At 42.2% G+C, this 20,392-nt stretch overlaps 1 protein-coding gene across 1 annotated transcript; it reads right to left on the reverse strand.

Moving 5' to 3' along the window:
* Nucleotides 1–7,445: 7,445 nt before the first annotated feature.
* LOC308307552 (ankyrin repeat and SOCS box protein 9-like) lies at nucleotides 7,446–18,040 on the reverse strand (the record flags this gene model as incomplete). The annotated part of the gene is made up of 7 exons (XM_080752819.1): nucleotides 7,446–7,585; nucleotides 9,363–9,554; nucleotides 12,771–12,905; nucleotides 13,383–13,533; nucleotides 16,976–17,083; nucleotides 17,170–17,249; nucleotides 17,959–18,040. The coding sequence occupies 7 exons, from the start codon at nucleotides 18,038–18,040 to the stop codon at nucleotides 7,446–7,448; spliced, it is 888 nt and encodes a 295-aa protein (XP_080608945.1).
* Nucleotides 18,041–20,392: the final 2,352 nt, after the last annotated feature.

Below are 20,392 nucleotides of genomic sequence, written 5' to 3' on the forward strand. Positions count from 1 at the left end.
GATAATTAGAATTATTTAAGCGCCGGGAATAAACAAACAGGAATAACGTGCATTTCATGTCCACTGGCCTTTGCCTCGCCTCCGCTCAAGCAATACTCCCCAGTGATCGTGTTCTATCTGTTCTTTTTTTGGTAACTCCTAGATGGTTTGCCGTTTGTGTGTTTGTCCATTTCCCGTCCTCTTGGCCAAGCCATTTGAGAAACCTCTCTCTGCTTCGATGGTTGTGCATGTCAATCGTTTTAGAAGCCAAGTGTGCACTGGATTTAAAACCGTACATTACTTGTTTTGTGTTTTAACCTGCAGTGAGAAATGTTCCGGCAGTGAGAGTGCCCAAGCATTAAGTACAGGATGGGGGGGCAGGGTGGAGTGCCTGCCTCTAGAGAATAAATGTGAAAGCCTAGGCATTAGACACAGGTGGGTTGGTTCCTAAGTGCGTCTGTGTACCTCACAACACAACACCACTACTGTGTGTGCGCGTGTATTGTACTATATGTTTTCTTCTCTCCCATATTAGATTTTCTGTTACTTTTCAATACACACTTTGCGGACACGGAAAGTTAAACAGTTCGAGCCAGCCAATGACATTAATCATGGTGGGTGTTTCATTTAGATGTTAATGTGATTCTTGTGCTGTCTGCGTTTTCGAAAATAAAAGTTGTCTTGAGGATTTCTGCCTGCCTTCAGGGGAAAAGCCTGCAGACAATCCACCCTATAACCTGCATATGGAACAATGTTCCATACTAAACTAAACTAAGAAGAAACTGTAAGATGAGAAGGGTTAAGTTGAGGGGTCTGCGTCAATGTGCAGACGGGCCGGTGTTTCCGACCACCTAAGCCTAACCCTAACCTCAGTAAAAATAACACTGGTGAAATGCACACCTGCCGACGCTGGTGAATGTTAACCTGGTCGGACCAACGGCCCTTCGGAATTATGGGTGAACCCCAAGATGAGACCTTTATTGTTCCTGCAAGGGCAAATCAGTCGCCAAATAACATCAAAGACTAAACCTGTCTAGTAGATGTGGTCCAAGAATGTCATCGTGACACTAATGTGATGTTTAATAAGCTATTTAGTAACGTAATTTCAATCAAAATCTAAGCAGCAGTCTGCAGTCTGTGACGATGAGGGTCTCTATAGAGGAACATGAGACGGTAACTTATGTCAGTAGTAATTGTGGCTGACAAGTGCTTAATGGCTATGCATGTCCCCATAATAACGATTTCCCCCTCATATTTATGAACTGCAAATGATTGGACCTTGTGCAAATAATTTACCCACTTTTTTACACCTTCAATCCTGTGATGTGCAGTGGTGTAAAGTACTGTACTCCAATTTTCAGATTATTTCAAGTATCTTAAAACGTTAGTAACTAGTTTACTTTGTAGATTCTTTATTATATTTACAAAACATACATTACTCACTTCAGCCCAATATACATTTCATATCAATGTGTTTTCAGATGTGTACCAGAAATTACAAATGTATCACCAACCATCAAGTACATTTTGAATTCAAGACTTTTACTTGTAATAGTATTTCTACATTGCAGTATAGATACAGCAAGAGTTGGGTAAATGTGTTGAGTTTACTCAACATTGGCTGGGTTATTGTCTCCACCAGCCGAAGGCTGGGGGAGAGTATGTTTTCGCCCCGGTCCGTCCATGCGCACGTCCGTCCGTCCTCCGAGTTTGTTAACAGCTAATCTCCGGTGCCGTTGGCCCGGTCGCTGCCAAAATGAGCACACACTCCCTGGATGCCAATTCAGAACCTCTGACCCACATTTGTCAAATGGCCCTGTTCTAGCGCCACCATGAGGCCGATGTTTGCAAAACACATTTCTGTACACTCCTCCTACAGATTGTGCAAAAATCACGCACATCGGTAGACAGTATCTCTACAGTCATGTGATCGACACAGATCTGTCTGATTGTCCATATTCCATCCTGATTGGCTGAGATTGCCTTTCAAAGTTTGGTCCGTTTTGGACAAAATGCCTCAAATCACAAACGCAGAGTGCAATTAACATGAAATCGCGCACACACGTTCCCACTAGGCCGAGAAAGAAATGCCACTTCAAATTTTTGGAATCAGCCTCATGGTGGCGCTATAACAGGCCAATTCGTGGTTTTACCTATAACTCCACCGATCAGTTTCAAACTTTGTAAGCGCACTCCCCATAGGCCAAGGAAAAACCCTTTCCTTGCATTTTTCACATCAGCCTTTTATAGCGCCACCAGGAGGCCAACTTATGTAAGACACATTTTGGGATCTAACTCCTTCAGATTTTACCCAAAATTAACACAAATCAGTACACAGTATCTCTACAGTCATATGATCAACACGGATCTGTCCCATATTAAATATTCCATCCTGATTGGCTAAGATTGGCCTCCAAAGTTTGCAGGATTGATCCGTTTCGAACAAAATGCTCTCCCACTCCCCCCCCTCCCTCTCTATCTTTCTCTCTCCCCCCCTCTCTTGCTGATCATTCTATAGTCTGACTTCTTCTTCTTTCGTGTATCATAGTCTGACGTCACACACAGACGAAACCGCTGCCTAACAATGGCGATTTGCTCTGATGTTGGGGATCTCCATATTTGGGCATAATAATATAATAATATTGTTATGTATGTGGGTCAAGCCTTGTGCAAATTAAAACACATGGCTGTATGGATGGATGGATGTATGGATAGATACTATGTACACTGGTATTTTAAAATAATTAGTCACTCACTGCCATGCACCACTACCCAGTCAATGACAGTCATCCTCTCTGATTGACTTTCCCCCTGCTTGTCCAGATGTCACTAATGACAAGGGTCTGATAGGTCTTTCCATAGAGTCTCAGAAGTCAAGAAGTCCTGCACAATATTGATTTAACATTAAACGCCAGTAAATCGAAACTAAGCTCAATTGTGGCCGGCCTCAGGTACTCACAATGTGTTTGAGGGGACAATGATTTACTTCAATGGGCAAATCAGGACAGTGGATCAATGGAAAGTTAATGAGTATTGCTGCGCGTAACAAGAAGCACACAGTGAGTTTCACAACTGTTGCTTTTATCACAGAGAATCTTACTGTTCAGTGAAGATGAAAACGCAACAGTGTACCAGCCTCCTGTTGCTTTTTCATTATCACTTCTAATTGCCTTTTTAAAAACAAGGGTTGCACTATGCAGTATAATTATCTCAGCCAGGCCAAAGGCGGGGGATGGAGATTATGTTTCCACCTAAACTGTTAGGGGATACAATTCTACTTTGAGGACAGACATGTTTTAAGTGTGGATAGGGAATCGAGATCTTTAATGGCTGTTCGTAGGGCATTCCACATTTTGATGGCAGCATAGTATAATGCATTGGTGACTTTGGTTCCAACTGCTAGAAACCTTGGTGTGGTCCTGGACAGCCAGTTATCATTCAAGGCACATATTGCATCAGTCACCCGGTCCTGTAGGTTCACTCTCTATAAAATCTGTAGAATCAGACCCTTCCTCAGCCAGGAATGGAGTCAGCCCAGCTCCTCATCCAGACATCTGTCATATCAAACCTTGACTATTGTAACTCTCTCCTCACTGGATTCCCGGCATGTGCACTTAAGCCTCTCCAACTGATCCAAAATGCCACGGCACGACTGGTCTTCACAACCATCCCAAATTCTCACATTGCGGCCCGCACTGAAAACAAAATACTGAAGCTGACCTTCAAAGCAGCCATACCTCCAAAACCTGATCAACTCCTACAACCCCACCTGTTCACTCAGATCAGCCAACACAGGGATGCTGACAGAACCCTCGCTAAAAACCCCAGGACAAAAATCCACTCGTCCTAGACAATTTGCCCTCCTGGCCCCCAAACTGTGGAATAAACTCCCTGTCGTACTTAGAACTACAGACTCACTCCCTTTTTTTTTACTGATTAGGTGCTAGATTAATATCCCGATGCATTTGTTACATTGTTGTTGATGTACTGACATCTTGCTTATTGCGACCGTCAGGTCGCAGTGACTATCAAAACCTCCACCGGTCGTCCGTCAGTCAGTCAGTCTGTCAGTCTGTCCGTCACGTCACACTTTTGCCCTACTCATATGTCCGCCGTTGCCCCTATCCATGCCAAACTTTGCACACACACTCCTTGGCTGCCTAACCACAACCCCTCATTTCTCACATGGCCCTCTTCTAGCGCCACCATGAGGCAGATTCTTACAAAACACATTTTTGGACACTGCTCCTACAAATCTTGCCCTAAAATCACGCAAATCGGTACACACACAGTATGTCTAGACTCATGTCATCAACATGGATCTGTCCCATTTCCCATATTCCCTCCTGATTCGGCTGCCATTGCCTTGCGTATGCGACCTGACGGTCGCTTATCTCCCGATTTAGGGAGTCGTACTGGTTAAATTGATGTATTACCTGCTTATTGTACGTCACTTTGGATTAAAATCGTCTGCTAAATGCCTAAATTGTAATTTTTCCCCACGTTTGAGCCGAATCTAGTGGTAGCAACAATATTTCCATTTCCTCACAGATTTTTCCATTTTCCATTTTCTTCAAAACGCTAGCTACTACTCACACACATCGTTACACATTATCTCTAGAAAGTGGATGTGCATGTGATTTTTTAAAGACGGGGTGCCCCTCAACATGATCATCAGGTATTATGATTATACTTCAAGTTCTTTTTCTTTTTCATTCTTTTTTATTCATTGTATTCATTATATTCCAACCATATTGTTTGTGTGTAATTGGCTCCCAAAATATTTGTGAGTGGCCTATATACAAACAAAATCACCACACGGTAGGCTATATCATGAATGCAACATCAAACCCAAATTTGAATCACATATTGAAGGGCCTCTGTAGGGCAGAGCACACCTCCAGAAGCATATGCTGCAGAAATGATATTTCCCTCCACAAGCTACCCAAAACCCTCTCTAGGCCACACCCAGCTGGCAGAGAGACAGGCACGTGCACACATAGACATCAAAGGGGGCTTGAGCCCCTGCCTGTCTGTGAAAAGTGCCCTCTCCAGACCATGAATGCAGTTTTTACTATGGTGAAAGAAATGCAAATGCCCTGTCCATGCCATACCTGAAGGTAGCATTCAAGAGAATGCTGCCTTCAAACTCTCCTGAACTTGAATGAAGCATCTTATGTTGAAAGAATGTATCTGTGTAGTGTGTAGAAAGCCATGCCATACGCCAATCCCCCAGTATTGACTTGATTATGCTTAGTGTAGTGTGGCTATCAAGCACTGAAAATAGCCGACCTCCAAGCTCACGACGCGTCACGCTGCGATGCGTTGTGAGCTAAGAGGTCGGCTATTTTCGATATTTTCAACAAAAGGCCCTTTTTGAAAATGTTGCCCCTGCCTCTCTAACATTCTCTGCACGTCCCTGCAGAGAGATATATGCGTACTAGTTCTATACGGTTAGTAAGCGCTAATATCTCAACATGCAATATTACTGGAAGGCAGCGCAGTGTACCTTAAGTCGATCTGGCAATTTGTGGCATGACAAATTATAGTGTCGCTGGATGAAAATAACAGATTTTCAAGCTAATGACCCAGTATAGTTATCTCAGGCCCAGTGGCCCCACACAGGCCTGGGATGAGGTGTAATCAGCCAGAGTAACTGAAAACATCTGTATGAGTGTTCAGGGCCATTAAGTCTACAGTGTTCAATCGCCCAGGCTGGTCAAAGTGGCTTATTATTATGTAGTGTACAGGGACGTGCTGGCCACTGGGAAAAGCGGGACAACTCCCGAACGGCCGGTTCATTCCAGGCCAGTCCAGGCCGGCCATTATGAAAAAAATACAAATACATTTTCGGCCTTTGTTCCATTTTGGGGGCTGGGCGGCCAACAAAGTAAATTGTGTTTTTCGCAAAGCAAGGCCCTGCTTCATCATACAAGGCCGTTGAACAAAAGTAGTGAAAACAGCAGATCTACAAGCACACAACGCCTCACACCGCGAGGCGTTGTGTGCTTGTAGATCGGCCGTTTTCACTAGTTTAAATCATTTTTAAAATGATACATTCAAAACGAACGGTTTTGGACATACAAGGTTTCCACCCGACAACGACAAAATATAAGTCATGTAATTGCTAATTGGCCCACTGGCTTGTCACTTGTCATGATCTGAAATGGCAAATCTTTGAGTAGCAGCAGCGCTATAGAGAGAGATCTCTCTGTATAGCGCGCAATGAGGGCCTCTCCAACTCTTTTTCCCGGGCTGAATCAGGGGCCCAGCACGTCCCTGGTAGTGTATCAACGCAACTCATGGGAGATCCCAAGGGCAGCAGCAGCATCGTCACTGTCTTGATTAAACTAGTTTGAAGAATTAAATAAGGCATATTTTAATACAGAATTACTTCATGTGTCTGAGGCCGGCAATTACATTATTTTCAAATGCCATCAAATTCTTCTTTAAACTAATCATTGGTCAGTCATGGTGCATGACTGTACCATCCATCCATCCATCTTCAACTGCTTATCCGGAATACATAAAAAATGTAATATAATTTTCCAAAGGTTATTACAGTAAAAAGAAATTAAAAAGGAAACTAACATCTGCTACGCATTCCATGTCTATAATGTATTATAAACATATATTTGTATAATTCATTGTAATCTGCTTATAACACTGAATAATTATAGTTATAATAACGTCTCGCTTTGCGAGCCTTTGTGAGCTTGTAGATCTACTATTTTCACAATATTTGTCTGTGGCACTGAAAATGTAATGCCTCAACTCCTACATTCCAAGTGCTTGTCAGGGTGGAGGGGTCCCCTGTTCAAATATGATTATTTGAACACAGACTCACGGCCTGAAAAGGTTGAGAACCACGGATTTAACACATCCTGGAGCAGTGGGCACTACGGGGCCAGCGCTTCTGGGAGCAATCTGTTTGTTTGTTTTTTTACTTAAGAAAGAGTCTCAGTATACTGTAGTACTAGCAGATTCATATCGATGTGTTTTCAGATGTGTACCAGAAAATACAAATGTATCACTCACCAACCATCAACAACAGTGCATCATTTGGTGACATCCTCTCCTCTCAAGATGATGCAAGTATGCCCCCTATTGACCTGTTGTTGAAATAATCAAAATACTTTGAATGGAAAGTCTAACAGCTTTGCTTTGTAATGTAAACCAGTGGTTCTCAACCGGTGGGGGGAGTCTTCAGGTGACAGTGAAGTAACAATTTAATAAATAATTAATAATAATAATAATCAACATCATCATCATCAATAAGACCATTACTGCATCAATGTAATCAACACACTATACTATAAAAAAAACTGTGAAAATTGTGAAAAAACGTGTATATATAATATATATAACGTGTAGATCGGCTATTTTCACAATATTACACAATATCACATAGAAAAGGTTGAGAACCATTGCTGTTATAAGCGGCTGAGAAACACCAATGGATCAGTTCACCTCCTACATCTTGACTGGTAGAGAAGATACCGTCTCAGCTCTATGGGTATATCAAGGCCATGAACACCACCAAGTCTTTGTTTGCCTAAATGTTTCCTGATGTAGAGCCGGCACAACTGCATGAGACGGGCCACTCCTGATCAGGCATCGAAAGAAATAAGCAACATCACGTCAAAGGCACGTTTTCCTGATTAGCTAATGTTGACCCGTTTAGGCCTAGAATTATTGAATGCTTTAACCAGTGGAAAAATAGCAGATATACAAGCTCACAGCGCGGCACCGAGTGCCGCGCTGCGAGCTTGTAGATCTGCTATTTTTGAAAAAGTCGTGGAAAAAGTGTGCAAATCTTTGAATGTATGTATTTTTCAAAGCGAACGTGTGTAACTCAAACTTTGCTTCTGGGTGGTCCCTGGAACTAAATATTTTGGAGATACGGGTTCGTGGCCAAATACATATCATTCTAGGGGTCCTTCACATGAAAAGGTTTGAGAACCACTGACAGTAGTCATAGTAGTCTCTCAAGAACAGACTAACTGAGCTCCAGTTAAGTGAAAAGGACCTTTTCTTTGACGATGGCTGGCCAGATTGCTGACATAGAAACATAGGTTTTTCAAAAAATCTTAGAAGGATTCAAAAGATACATAGCCTATAGAATCGGGTCAAAATTCAAATTGTCACGATTTTTCAAAAATAGCAGATCTACAAGCTCGCAGCTTGTATATCTGCTGTTTTTTAATTTTTAAAGCATAACATATTGCGTAATAATTTGTTCAGGCTAATTAATGTGCTCTTTTCACAGTAGCCATTATGACAGGTAAACAGCTGAAGGGGGGAAAAAAACATTAAATGTGTGGCTTTCATTACAGTAGGTGTTTCTGTGTGTCGGCACGAAGTTAAAGGTGTAGTTGACCCAAAACATTACTTGATTGTTTTCCATCAGTTACACACCCAATGACGCCTTGAATTCATAGATAATTTTTTAAAGTTTTTGTGACATTCCTGAGCCAATAATTTGACGAAGGGTCATCATCGGTCAATAGGAGACTGAGTAGGAGATTCCGCAATTCTCCTACCGGAGGAATGTGTAAAAAACAAAGGAATCTGCATGAATTCAAGGCTTCATGGGGTGTGTAATTGGCGTGTTTCCTAAACCCACCAGGCTTGAGCTAAGACCCGCCTCACGGAAAGTCGGAAACGCCTCTCTCAATAATCTTAAGTATGAAAGTGCATATAGTGCTCTTAGTGCAAAGCAATACTATACCTACTACCTACTGATCCATTACAATAATACACACAGCATAATATGCCCAAAGCCATATCCAAACTATAACAATTTAACTGATAATCAGTAAGAGTTTTTATTTTGAGCACAGACTAGTAGTGACAAATAGCTTTCTTAGTATGTTTTTCTCTTGAGCAAAGTTACAAAGTTTTCCCTTTTTTAAGCACAGTACAAAGTAATTTTTTTTAGCACAGTTTATTTTGAGCACTGTAGTGACAAATTAATAGCTGTGCATTGTGCAAATGCAGGCTTTTCTCAGTACAAGATTGTCTTCATGCCTTTATTAGTTCTGACTTCATCCACCCTCCATGTGTCCGGCAAGGATTTCAGCCACTCCTGGAAGTTCTCGCGTTTCCGCGAGGCGGGTCTTAACTCAATCCTGGTGGGTTTAGGAAACACGCGTGTAAGCGATAGAAAATAAGTACTTTTTGGGGGGGTGAACAACTCCTTTAACTGCACAGGATCTGTCCCTGCATGGCACAGCAACATCTAAATGAAACACACCCACCGTTACACCTTACACGCTGTGTCTACCCGTCAAAATGTCTGCTGTGAAAAGAGTCTATTTTACACCAGCCTAATTTAAATGGGCGATGAAACATCTGGAGCCTGTTGTTCTAAGAATGAGTACCTCCTGTGTGCCGCAGCAGCCTCTCTGCCAGGCTGCTGGGAGGGGCAAGATCCACAGGCCGTTGGTGTCTGGAGTTCCTGAGGGAACAGTCTGCCCCGTGTTCCAACAGGAGGGACACCATCTCATGGTTTGACAGACTGGCAGCAATGTGCAGCGGGGAGTCGCCAGCCTCATTGTTATTCACACTGGCACCTGTAGGAAAGACAGATCGGCACAAAAAAGCACGTTAAAGTCCGGGTGCCATGATTTCCCCCCCCTCTAAAACATGATTATCAGGTATTATGATTATACTAGGAGGAAGATTTTTTCCAAAAAAGTGTACAGAAAAAGTTAAAATTATGTTTTTATGTGGCCACACCCCCAGTTCATTAAGCATGCGTGGTTGTCATGGTGGGTGGCGACCCAGCTGAAGTTAGCCACACCCACAGTGTTGGGTGAATGGTAATTAGGGGAGGAGTTGATTGTGTGATGTAATAAGTATGGGTGTTTTTGAAACGGCACATCTGACCCAGCAGGTGGCATCCTCCAGCTAAAAACCCAAATAAAAAGAGAATGCATAATCGCTCATAACAACCACACCAGGGGGTCTAATGAAGTACTGTCAACCTCCTAGACACATGAAAACCAGAAAAAGTACAAAACTATGGCACCACCTCTTTAGGCAAGATCAGGCCATTGCCTATTTGTAAAGGCAAAGGGTATCGTCACTGTCGGGTAGAAACCTCGTTTCTCCAAGTTTTTTGTAAAGTAAAGCCCTGCTTCATCATACAAGACTGTCGCACAAAACTAGTGAAAATAGCTGATCTACAAGCACACACACAGCTTGTAGATCAGCCATTTTCACTAGTTTCAAATCATTTTAAAATAATAAATACAAAACAAGGACAAGGTTTCCACCCGACAACAACGGTATGTACGTGTTTGATCAATCCCTTCATTTTCCCACACTATACAGGTTGGCTGGTTGTGGGCAATGTCAAAAAGTGTGGTGTGAGGTTCTACGTATAGTATGTCATCTTTGAAAAGGGGGGAATGCTCTATTCTCTGCTCCTTGTAGTCGACAATTCAGCTTTTTGGCCTGCTTGACATTGACGTCAACGTTGTTCTCATCACACCCACTGTGAGAGTGATCCATGTGATAATCCTCGTCCCTGTAGGCTGCCATGTCGTGGTTGATGATCATGCCCATCATCACAGTGGTGTTGTCAGTGTACTTGATGATGACTTTGGAGCTGTGCGTAGCCAGCTGCACATGGTCGGATGGATCCCTGAAGGCCCTCGCAATTGAGGTGAGGGCAACAGGTCTTAACAGTGGTGGAATGTAATGTAACTAAGTAAATTTACTTAAAGGGATATTTCACTTCATCATCTAATCAGGCTTTTATGAACACCCTGGACACATTTTAATTTGCTTGATTCAATATTTAGATATTTGATGTTAATGTTACCAGGCCCTCCTCCTCCAGGGTCCCCTCCCCATACACAGTACACACTCATTGTAACTTCAAACTCCATACTTAACCATGATAGATTCATTAAAAACACCCATTATTTCTGGTGACTCATACTACCCTCCTAATATGTGAGCTGGCCGTGTTTTTTTTTTTTTTCATTAACTTTTTTCATTTATTTGTAAAAACACGGCCAGCTCACGTATTAGGAGGGTACTTTAAGTCACCAGAGAAAATAATGGGCTGTTTGTTATTGCACTTTTTAATCTTCATGGTTGATTAAGTACATTTTATGCAGCAACAGCATGGGGAGAAAGGGAAAGGAAGATTTAATTCATACACATTCACCCAGCTTTCTACCGTTACAGTGGATTACAGTATATATTTTTTAAATGTCTAATCTGTTTATGTCTAAGCAACACACACACAAACACACACACACACACACACACACACACACACACACACACACACGTTAAATATATGCATGCATGTTTGCCTGCACAGAAACTGTACAACTTTCCCCAAGTGTACCTACAGTATTACTTCTACACACTCTGCAGTTGGAGAGACATCGTCATCCACCTCATCTACTACCTACCCAACAGTCTGTGGGAAGTGAGTCCAGCCAATTATACAATGCAGTAGCACTTTTCATTACCAAAATGTTGCACTGTATGTCTAGGCAGCACACACAACGGGTATATAACTACAGAACTATATGAGTTGAGTGAGTTCATAAGAAGAGCACTCTACAACAGTTTTCCAAACAGTGAGTCGCGACCCATACTGTAGGTGGGTCATGGAACAATTTTTATGTATCAAGACATACACATTTTCACTAGTTTGGGTCGCGGGCAAAGGTCTCATCTCTCTTTTGGGTCTTGACTGAGCTAAAAGATTTGGGAACCACTGCTTAACACTATCAGATAGAATCTGAATATTTCTTTTCCAAAATGAGAGGATGGGAGAAGTTGGAACCACCGTAACTTTAATAGGAAACTAATAAATGGGGGGAAATGAGAAGCTGGTGCATGTATTCAGAGAAGACCAATGTACTGCTTTAGCTGCAAGCTGTTCTCCCAGAAAGACTAATTAACAAACTAACGACTGGAAGAATTGCTACCAGTTAGCCTATTCAAAATGCACAAGAACTCTCAATATGCACTGACGGAATTACCATGGACTGAATTAGAATTTTGCTTAGAAAAGGGGAAAACAATTGATCAAATAGAAATGGCACTTACGGCGGCTGAAGTGACACACTGCACATAATCTTTTACATTTGCTTTTGTTTGTTAGCTAGTCATCTTCATCCTCCTCAATTTAGTCATTATGTCAATGAGTTCCCTGCACTGCACTGCTGGTTGTTGTACCCAGGTTGTACCCTACTGCTCACTTGCCAGTGACAAACATTCCCACCGACAGGTGCCGCCCCAGCTCACAGGAGTACATTCACAAATATCACCCTCTCCCGAACACAAGCCAATTGTGTTCGGAATTCGTATAGATGCTAAGTCAAGACAGATACACCATGGTGAATTCGAAGGTACTTTACCCCTAGCCTCGCATAGCCAGACTATATCACTGTATGGATATGAGTCTGGTACTTGTGGTACCTTGTATACCCATATATGGAGATTTCTGATGTCATCAATCCCAGGCCCTAACTGGCCCAAGAGCCTGCTTTACTCTGATTTACACCCTACCTTCCCCGAAAACGTTAATATTAAGTCCATATATGTATATGGATATATATTAATAAAGGATCAAATAAATAAAATGTCCATATACAGTATGGGCATTCCCAGATGATGCCCTGTTGTGTGTGGGAGAGAGACAAGGGAGAGAGACAGAGAGCGAGAGAGAGTGTGTGTGTGTGTGTGTGTGTGTGTGTGTGTGTGTGTGTGTGTGTGTGTGCGTGTGCGTGTGCGTGCGCGCAAAGGATAACATATACCTAGTTGAAGCAATGTCTTTGCAGTGAGCAGATGCTGACTGGAGCAGGCAACATGGAGAGGGGAGCCTGATAGGTGGAAATGCTGGTCCACATCTGCACGGTACTCAACAAGCGTCTCAATGCACTCTGCTTGACCTGGACGGACATGACCACAAACAACAGAAAGGGAAGAATATCCACAGAAACACGCATATTTTATTCATCTATAAAAAACACATCTGCTTTTTTTCTTTTTTACATTGTCTGCACTGTGTCTGTACATGGTTCCTTATAACCTGACAAGACTGGTTCAGCAAAGATTAGTGTGTAGGCTTAAGCAATGGTACTCAACATTTTCAGGCCCTGACCGCCCGAAATAATCATTATGTTGTGAACTGGGACACCCGACAAGCACTTGCAATGTAGGTGTTGAGGCATTACATTTAGTTTGACTCATTCATTTGGCCAATGTTTGACCAGTTTTTATAGTAGCTATAGATTGTTGATTACTTTTGATGCAGCAATGGTCTTTCTTTCTCTCTCTTTCTTTTTAAGGTATTGAAATCATTAGATTGTCAATTCACAGTCATCTGGGGACCCCCAAAATCATCTGGGAAGAATGTGACCTGTCACCTGTAGCTGCAGCTCTGTGGATGGGGGAATCGGCGCGACTGGTCCCCAGGGGGGTGGCTCCGTGCTGCAGGAGCAGAGATACGCTGGTCACGTGGCCGTGAGAGCAAGCCTCCGACAGGGGGGTCGTTCCGTCCACTGTTGGAGAGTTCACCTGGCATGTGGATCGGTCGGCAACCGTTGTAAGACACTTAAACTCTCAAATACCTGGAACGCGTGCCGCGTCGCATTAGATTTGAACCACTTTAACCATTATTTTTTGCTTTAACTATTGAAAAATAGCAGATATACAAGCTCACAGCGCGGCACCGAGTGCCGCGCTGCGAGCTTGTAGATCTGCTATTTTTTAAAGATCGTGAAAATGTGTGAATATCTTTGTCCCCATCTTTGACCCAACTTCTAAATCCTCCCTCTAAATCAGCTGTTCTCAAACTTGTTCAAGTCAAGGACCCCCAAAATTACATTTATTCGGCCGCAGACCCCTATCTCAAAATATGTTGTTCCAGGGACTCCCCAGAAGCAGAGATTTGAGTTACAAAAGTCTGCTTTGAAAAATATATATTGAAAAATGTGCACACATTTTCACGATTTTTCAAAAATAGCAGATCTACAAGCTTGCAGCGCGGCACTCGGTGCCGCGCTGTGAGCTTGTATATCTGCTATTTTTCAATAGTTAAAGCATTCAATAATTGTAGGCCTAAATGGGTTAAAGATATCCTCCATGAAATTACACAATTCAAATCTGAATCCATTTGGTGAGCCAATTCCAATGTAATAGCTCAGAGAACATACTGCTGCAGAGAAATGTTAATGCTTTACCCTGACACCTCGCGCAATCTTCAGCAAATTGCTACAGTCGTGGTTGGTTTAACAAAAGGAGTATTGGTGTTGGCAGATTTGTTAATGCGTTACTGAGCGCTCGTGCATGTCTGTTGACTTGTCTGTGCTTGCATATATGTGTCGTTGTTCGTCAAATAATTATGCACCCATACACCATTAAATCCAACAATAAATCATGTCTGCCTTGATTGGTCACCAGCACTTTCGCCTAAAACATATTCGCCTACACGCATTTGGTCCTTTCGCCTGGCATTTTCGCCTTGGAGGAGAGTCTTTTCACCTACCTGTCTGAGCCATTTCGCCTACCCTCAATTCTGCTGTCAGACTGTCCATGTTTGCATATTATCTCTTTGTCATTTAAATATTATAGTGACTGTGACAGTGGTGTCAAGTGAATCTAACAGTTTATTTGACATTTATTATTTACATCACATTTTATTCCTAAAAAATGGCAAAATAGTTTTTTATGCCTGTTGACAGGCAAGGTTGATTCTATAGGCTATTTAGGTGTAGCATATATCTTATATAGACCTATATAGGCTAATAGCCTACATATATATTTTGTATAGCCTAATGTTAAAACAATATAGGCCTACAACACTGTTCATTTTACAATACTGTTCAATACTGCGCCAAAGAATGTATAGTATCGGGACATGGATTAATTAATTATTTGGGCGCACCTGATTCCAATAGCTCTGTATTTATGTGATTACTATGGAGTGCATAGGATAGCCGTGTGTAGGTTTGACATGTAACGCCACTGTCACAGTCACTATCTATCTATAAATGCGAGAAGTCTCTGCGTGTATGTAATCCGCGTATCTCGAGAACCGTTCGTCCCACCGGCTTCAGATTCGGCACGCGCGTTCCCCGCCGCGGCACGGAGTGCAGTGCCGGGTCTCGACCCGACCCGACGCGCGGTTTTCCCGAACCGGCGCGAAACGTTCGGAATCTCCTTATGCGGGCTTGATTGTTGACAACGTTCGGAATCTCCTTATGCGGGGTTGATTGTTGACATCAGGCTGTTCCGGAGGAAATCGGCGAAAGCTCTGACTCATTGTGACATCACTTCATAAAAGGCTCTGACATCACGTACGCCACATGAGTCAACAAAAAATCTCTGTGAGTGTGTGTGTATGTATGTAATCCGCGTATCTCGAGAACCGTTCGTCCCACGGGCACGCGCGTTCTCCATATATGGGTGTTCGTCCCACAGGCACGCGCGTTCTCCATATATGGGCATAAAATGAATGCCCCCATATATGGGCATAAAATGGATTGCAGACAGACAGATATCTCCATATATGGACATAAATGGACAGAGGCAAACAGATGGTCAAAGATCTCCATATATGGGCATAGATGGACACAGGCAAACAGATGTTCAAAACGGGTCCTATGACAACAGGTATAATGAGGTTTGCATTAAAGGGGGAACCGGCACTGTGTCTGCAACACAGTTGGAGGCACAGACAGATACTCCATATATGGGCATAAAATGGACCCAGAACTATAACTGCAGTGATCTCCATATATGGACATAAAATGGACGCCGACAGACAGACAGACAGATACAGATATCTCCATATATGGGCATAAATGGACACAGGCAGACAGATGGTCAAAACGGGTCCTATGAAAACAGGTATAATGGGGTTTGCATTAAAGGGCGGGGCATTCATTCCCTATTTACATTGTTCCGAGTTGGCCAGGTCGCCGACTAGACGCTGGGCCGCCCGAATGAGGTTTGCATTAAAGGGGGAACCGGCACTGTGTCTGCAACACAGTTGGAGGCACAGACAGATACTCCATATATGGGCATAAAATGGACCCAGAACTATAACTGCAGTGATCTCCATATATGGACATAAAATGGACGCCGACAGACAGACAGACAGATACAGATATCTCCATATATGGGCATAAATGGACACAGGCAGACAGATGGTCAAAACGGGTCCTATGAAAACAGGTATAATGGGGTTTGCATTAAAGGGCGGGGCATTCATTCCCTATTTACATTGTTCCGAGTTGGCCAGGTCGCCGACTAGACGCTGGGCCGCCCGAGCAGCTTCTAGTAATTTTTAAATGACAAAGAGATAATATGAAAACATGGACAGTCTGACACCATAATTGAGGGTAGGCGAAATGGCTCAGACAGGTAGGTGAAAAGACTCTCCTCCAAGGCGAAAATGCCAGGCGAAAGGACCAAATGCGTGTAGGCGAATATGTTATAGGCGAATATGCCTGACACCCCTTGATTTTTTAATAAGATAAGATTAATGAGAAAACGTGAGTGTAGGGTGCTGTTTGCCTGATTTGGTTGGTGTTACCTGAAAATCTGTCATATTCAACAAAGGTCTAACCCAGTGTTTCTCAACCACTGTGCCTGGGGACCTTTGGTGTGCCCCTGAGAAGGGTCAAGTGTGCCCCTTGAAACTGCTTGAAAGCCAGTATTGTATTTATCATTTTAAAAATGATTTAAACTGCGGTGCGAGGCGTTGTGTGCTTGTAGATCTGCTGTTTTCACTACTGTTGTGCGACAGCCTTGTATGATGAAGCAGGGCTTTACTTTGCAAAGAAACGTACAAATTTGAAACTTGGGAGATACAAGGTTTCTTCCCGACAGTGACGATATTTACACCCCCATATTATGTCGGTGTGCCCATGGATTCTTGGGACATGAAAAGTGTGCCCATGCAGAAAAAAGGTTGAGAAACACTGGTCTAAACACACTATAATGGCTTACTGACATTGGCCCCATGTTCCAGCAGAAGTTGAGTGCACACTGCATTGCCTTGTATGCATGCTCCATGGAGCGGAGTGACCCGGTCCAGAGTAGCCAGATTCACACAAGATCCCTGTGAAGATTTCACAGTACACCCAGAATCATTTTTATTTTTCTCTTCTATTATATGAGCTCACACACACAAAAATAAATATTTACCTGAGCAATGAGATTCTGCAAAGCGATGACATGTCCATTAAAGGCAGCATCGTGGATTGGAGACCAATCTGATTCAAAATCTTGGTATAGACATTATAGACAAAGATAAATGTCAAAAAATGTAAAATACAACAGAAAATGTTTTAGACACAAGTGATTTACAATAGCAAGCTGAAATGTCAGTGCACAGTATAGTAATTGATACTACATCCATAGCCTAAACCAGGGGTTTTCAAAGTGGGTGACGGGGCACCCTGGGGTGCCGTGACGGCAGTCCAGGGGTGCCGCGAGATAATTTGATAATATTTGGAAGATATTTGGACACAATATATTTAGTATCATTTTAAACTTGAAGAACAAAGTTATTTTCAGTCAGTTCTAACCAAAATGGCTATTATCTCAACGTTTTCCTCGCAACATAATCACTAAACTATCGTCACTGTCGGGCAGAAACCGCGTATCTAATCTCCAAGTTTCAAATGTGTAAGTCTTTTGGTAAAGCAAAGCCCTGCTTCATCATACAAGACTGTCGCACAAAACTAGTGAAAACAACCGATCTACAAGCACAGTGTGCTTGTAGATCTGCTGTTTTCACTAGTACATTTTGGAGATGATAAATACAAAACGAATGGTTTTGGACATACAAGATATGTTATAAATATAAGGTGCTGGGAGTGACAATTATAATGTAGGGGTGCCTCGGATGAAAAAAATATTTATGGGGTGCCCTGAGACAAAAAAGGTTTGGAAACCCCTGGCCTAAACAACAACAAACCAGCTGTTACTTACCACTCATCAAAGAGTTAGAGAAAAACACAGGTCCAGTTTGGTGTGGATTGCCTCGCTGATTCTCTTTGTGCCCTGCAGACATCGTTTACAACAGAGGCCAAAATTACATGCTCTGTGGTCTGGGTGTCTGGCTGCATAGGTTATCTATCAACTGGACTGTGACCAGTGACCACTTTTGTCAAACTCATTTGAAGTCCACCTTGATTACATGAGGCAAGATACCGGTTGGTTCTCAGCCAGCGTAAGTGCAGTGAATGGGGATTGGGGAGGCCTGTCGAGCAGGTCTGTAATTTGACTCTGTGGTCACGGTACCGTTCACTTCACACCCATCCCCTCCAGCTAGAGAGAAATAGGCAGGTATGAGCTGCGGATGAGGCTGGCTCTAGAGAGAAGAGTAACAAACAATATAATGATAACTGCATAGAGAGGCATAGTTTAAAAGTTACAGTTCAGTGTGCAATTTCAAATATTTATGCACATGTGGGATCCATATTGTCAGGAATTATGACATGGAAAGTATGTTTCAAAATTAATTTATGTTTTATTTTTTTGTTTGACAGATTCCTGCACACCCCTACATGGCCACCCTAGAAGGCCCTAGTGGGAGCACCCTCCCCAGATCCTTTGCCTAACTTTAACCACACCAACTCCATGCACATTTGATCAATAACTGAAGTTAATTGCGGTAATTAAACCCATGCCTAATCTTAATCATTAACTGAATTTCATTATAGGCCTACCATAAATTAGGCTTTAGGCAGGCTTGTTGACAGAATACTGGAAGAGAGACATTACCACACCATTTCTGTTTCTAATACAATGTTGGTACAAGTACTCAAAGCGATCAATAGGCAAGTTAAATAATCACATTATCATTATGAATGCAGTGAGACTGTAGTGGCTGAGAAACTAGGATAGGCCTACCAGGTAAACCATGAACCTAGCATCTTTCTCTAAACAATATGATATCTAAACAACAATCTCAATCTGTACATATTGAAACTATATAATGCCACGTATTAAACAATGAACCTGCGAGGACCATGAACGCAAATAACATGCTATATAAATTACATTGTTACCATTTTGTGGATCAAGAAAAACAATACTGAACAGCCTTCTGCCCAGCTGTTGCAATCAAAGGTATTACTTTCATCCACAGGAAGACATCTTCAGGAGTCCAACAACCACCAGGTGGCGCCATGAGAGTGAGAGCAGAGCAGACAGGCGAGGACAGCAGTGGGGGGAATGGAGGTCATAATAGTTAGTTGTTGGCAGTGGTGGAAAAAGTACTCACATTCATAACTTGCGTAAAAGTTTGGAATTCAAAATGATCAAAAAGAAAAAAATGTACACAAGTAGGTCTATTTGTATCCTCAAAATATAATCAACAGTATCAAGTAGATCTAGCTACAAGCAATGTGAGCTTGTAGATTGTCTATTTTCTATTATGTAGTATATTATTATTGTGTAGTAATAATAATCAAAATCTATAAAGTAGATAGTAACTAAAGTTTTTGTCTTTGCCTAGAGGAGTAGAAGTAAAAGTAGGTTACTGAAAATTGGAAATAGGCTACTAAAGAAAGATACCTCAAAATTAAGTAGGCCTAGAGTACAGTAAGTAGCGTAGGCCTACAGAGCAGGGGCGTCAATTGGGTATGGCAGGGGTATGCAGCTACCATAGCTTGGCTACAGGGGGAAATAATAAAAAATGTACTTTTCATCGTGCCTGTTGCTAAGGTATGGCAACATGACTGGTGTCTTGCACGCGCGCGAGGGCGCTTTTTCTGAACTGACGCCGCTGCTACAGAGACAGAGTAAATGTACTTCGGTTACTTTACACCACTGCCTGTGCCACAGTGTGCCAGCGGCTACACGTTTACCATACATGACCTTGTGCCTTATTATTACGCACTGGAAAGAAATGAATGAGTTCTCTGTATGGAAGCCTTTGAAGCTCAAATCTGCTTCTATTGCTTGTAGCCTACATTTTCTAGATCTCAGTCCAAATATCTTAAAGTTATTGTTTATTTATTGCCATACAAACAACAAAGTTGATTGGGATTCTGTTTGTAGGCTACAACAGCTCAAGTTAAATAAACATAGCCTAGTTTGCATATTTTCTGACATGCGCGCTGGCTAACTGCATGTCAGGCTCAGGTAAAATTAGGCATTGATTGATTGATTGATTGATTGATTGATTGATTGATTTAAGTATTTTTTGAAGTTTGCATAGGAAAAGTTAGTCTCATGACAGTATAGCCTACAGTTCACCGGTACAAGGTCACCTAAATCCAATTTATGCACAATCGATGGTGCACTTAACCATTAGGTTGAATGAATTGAACTTTAAATCCTCTTTAGCAGACCTTGTTGTAGTGAACTTGTAGGCATGTTTGTTAGTTTTTTATTTCTGCAAGCTGCTAATAAAGAA

The sequence above is a fragment of the Nannobrachium achirus genome, assembly GCF_963921795.1.
Source record: "Nannobrachium achirus genome assembly, chromosome: 22".
NCBI classification, from domain to species: domain Eukaryota; kingdom Metazoa; phylum Chordata; class Actinopteri; order Myctophiformes; family Myctophidae; genus Nannobrachium; species Nannobrachium achirus.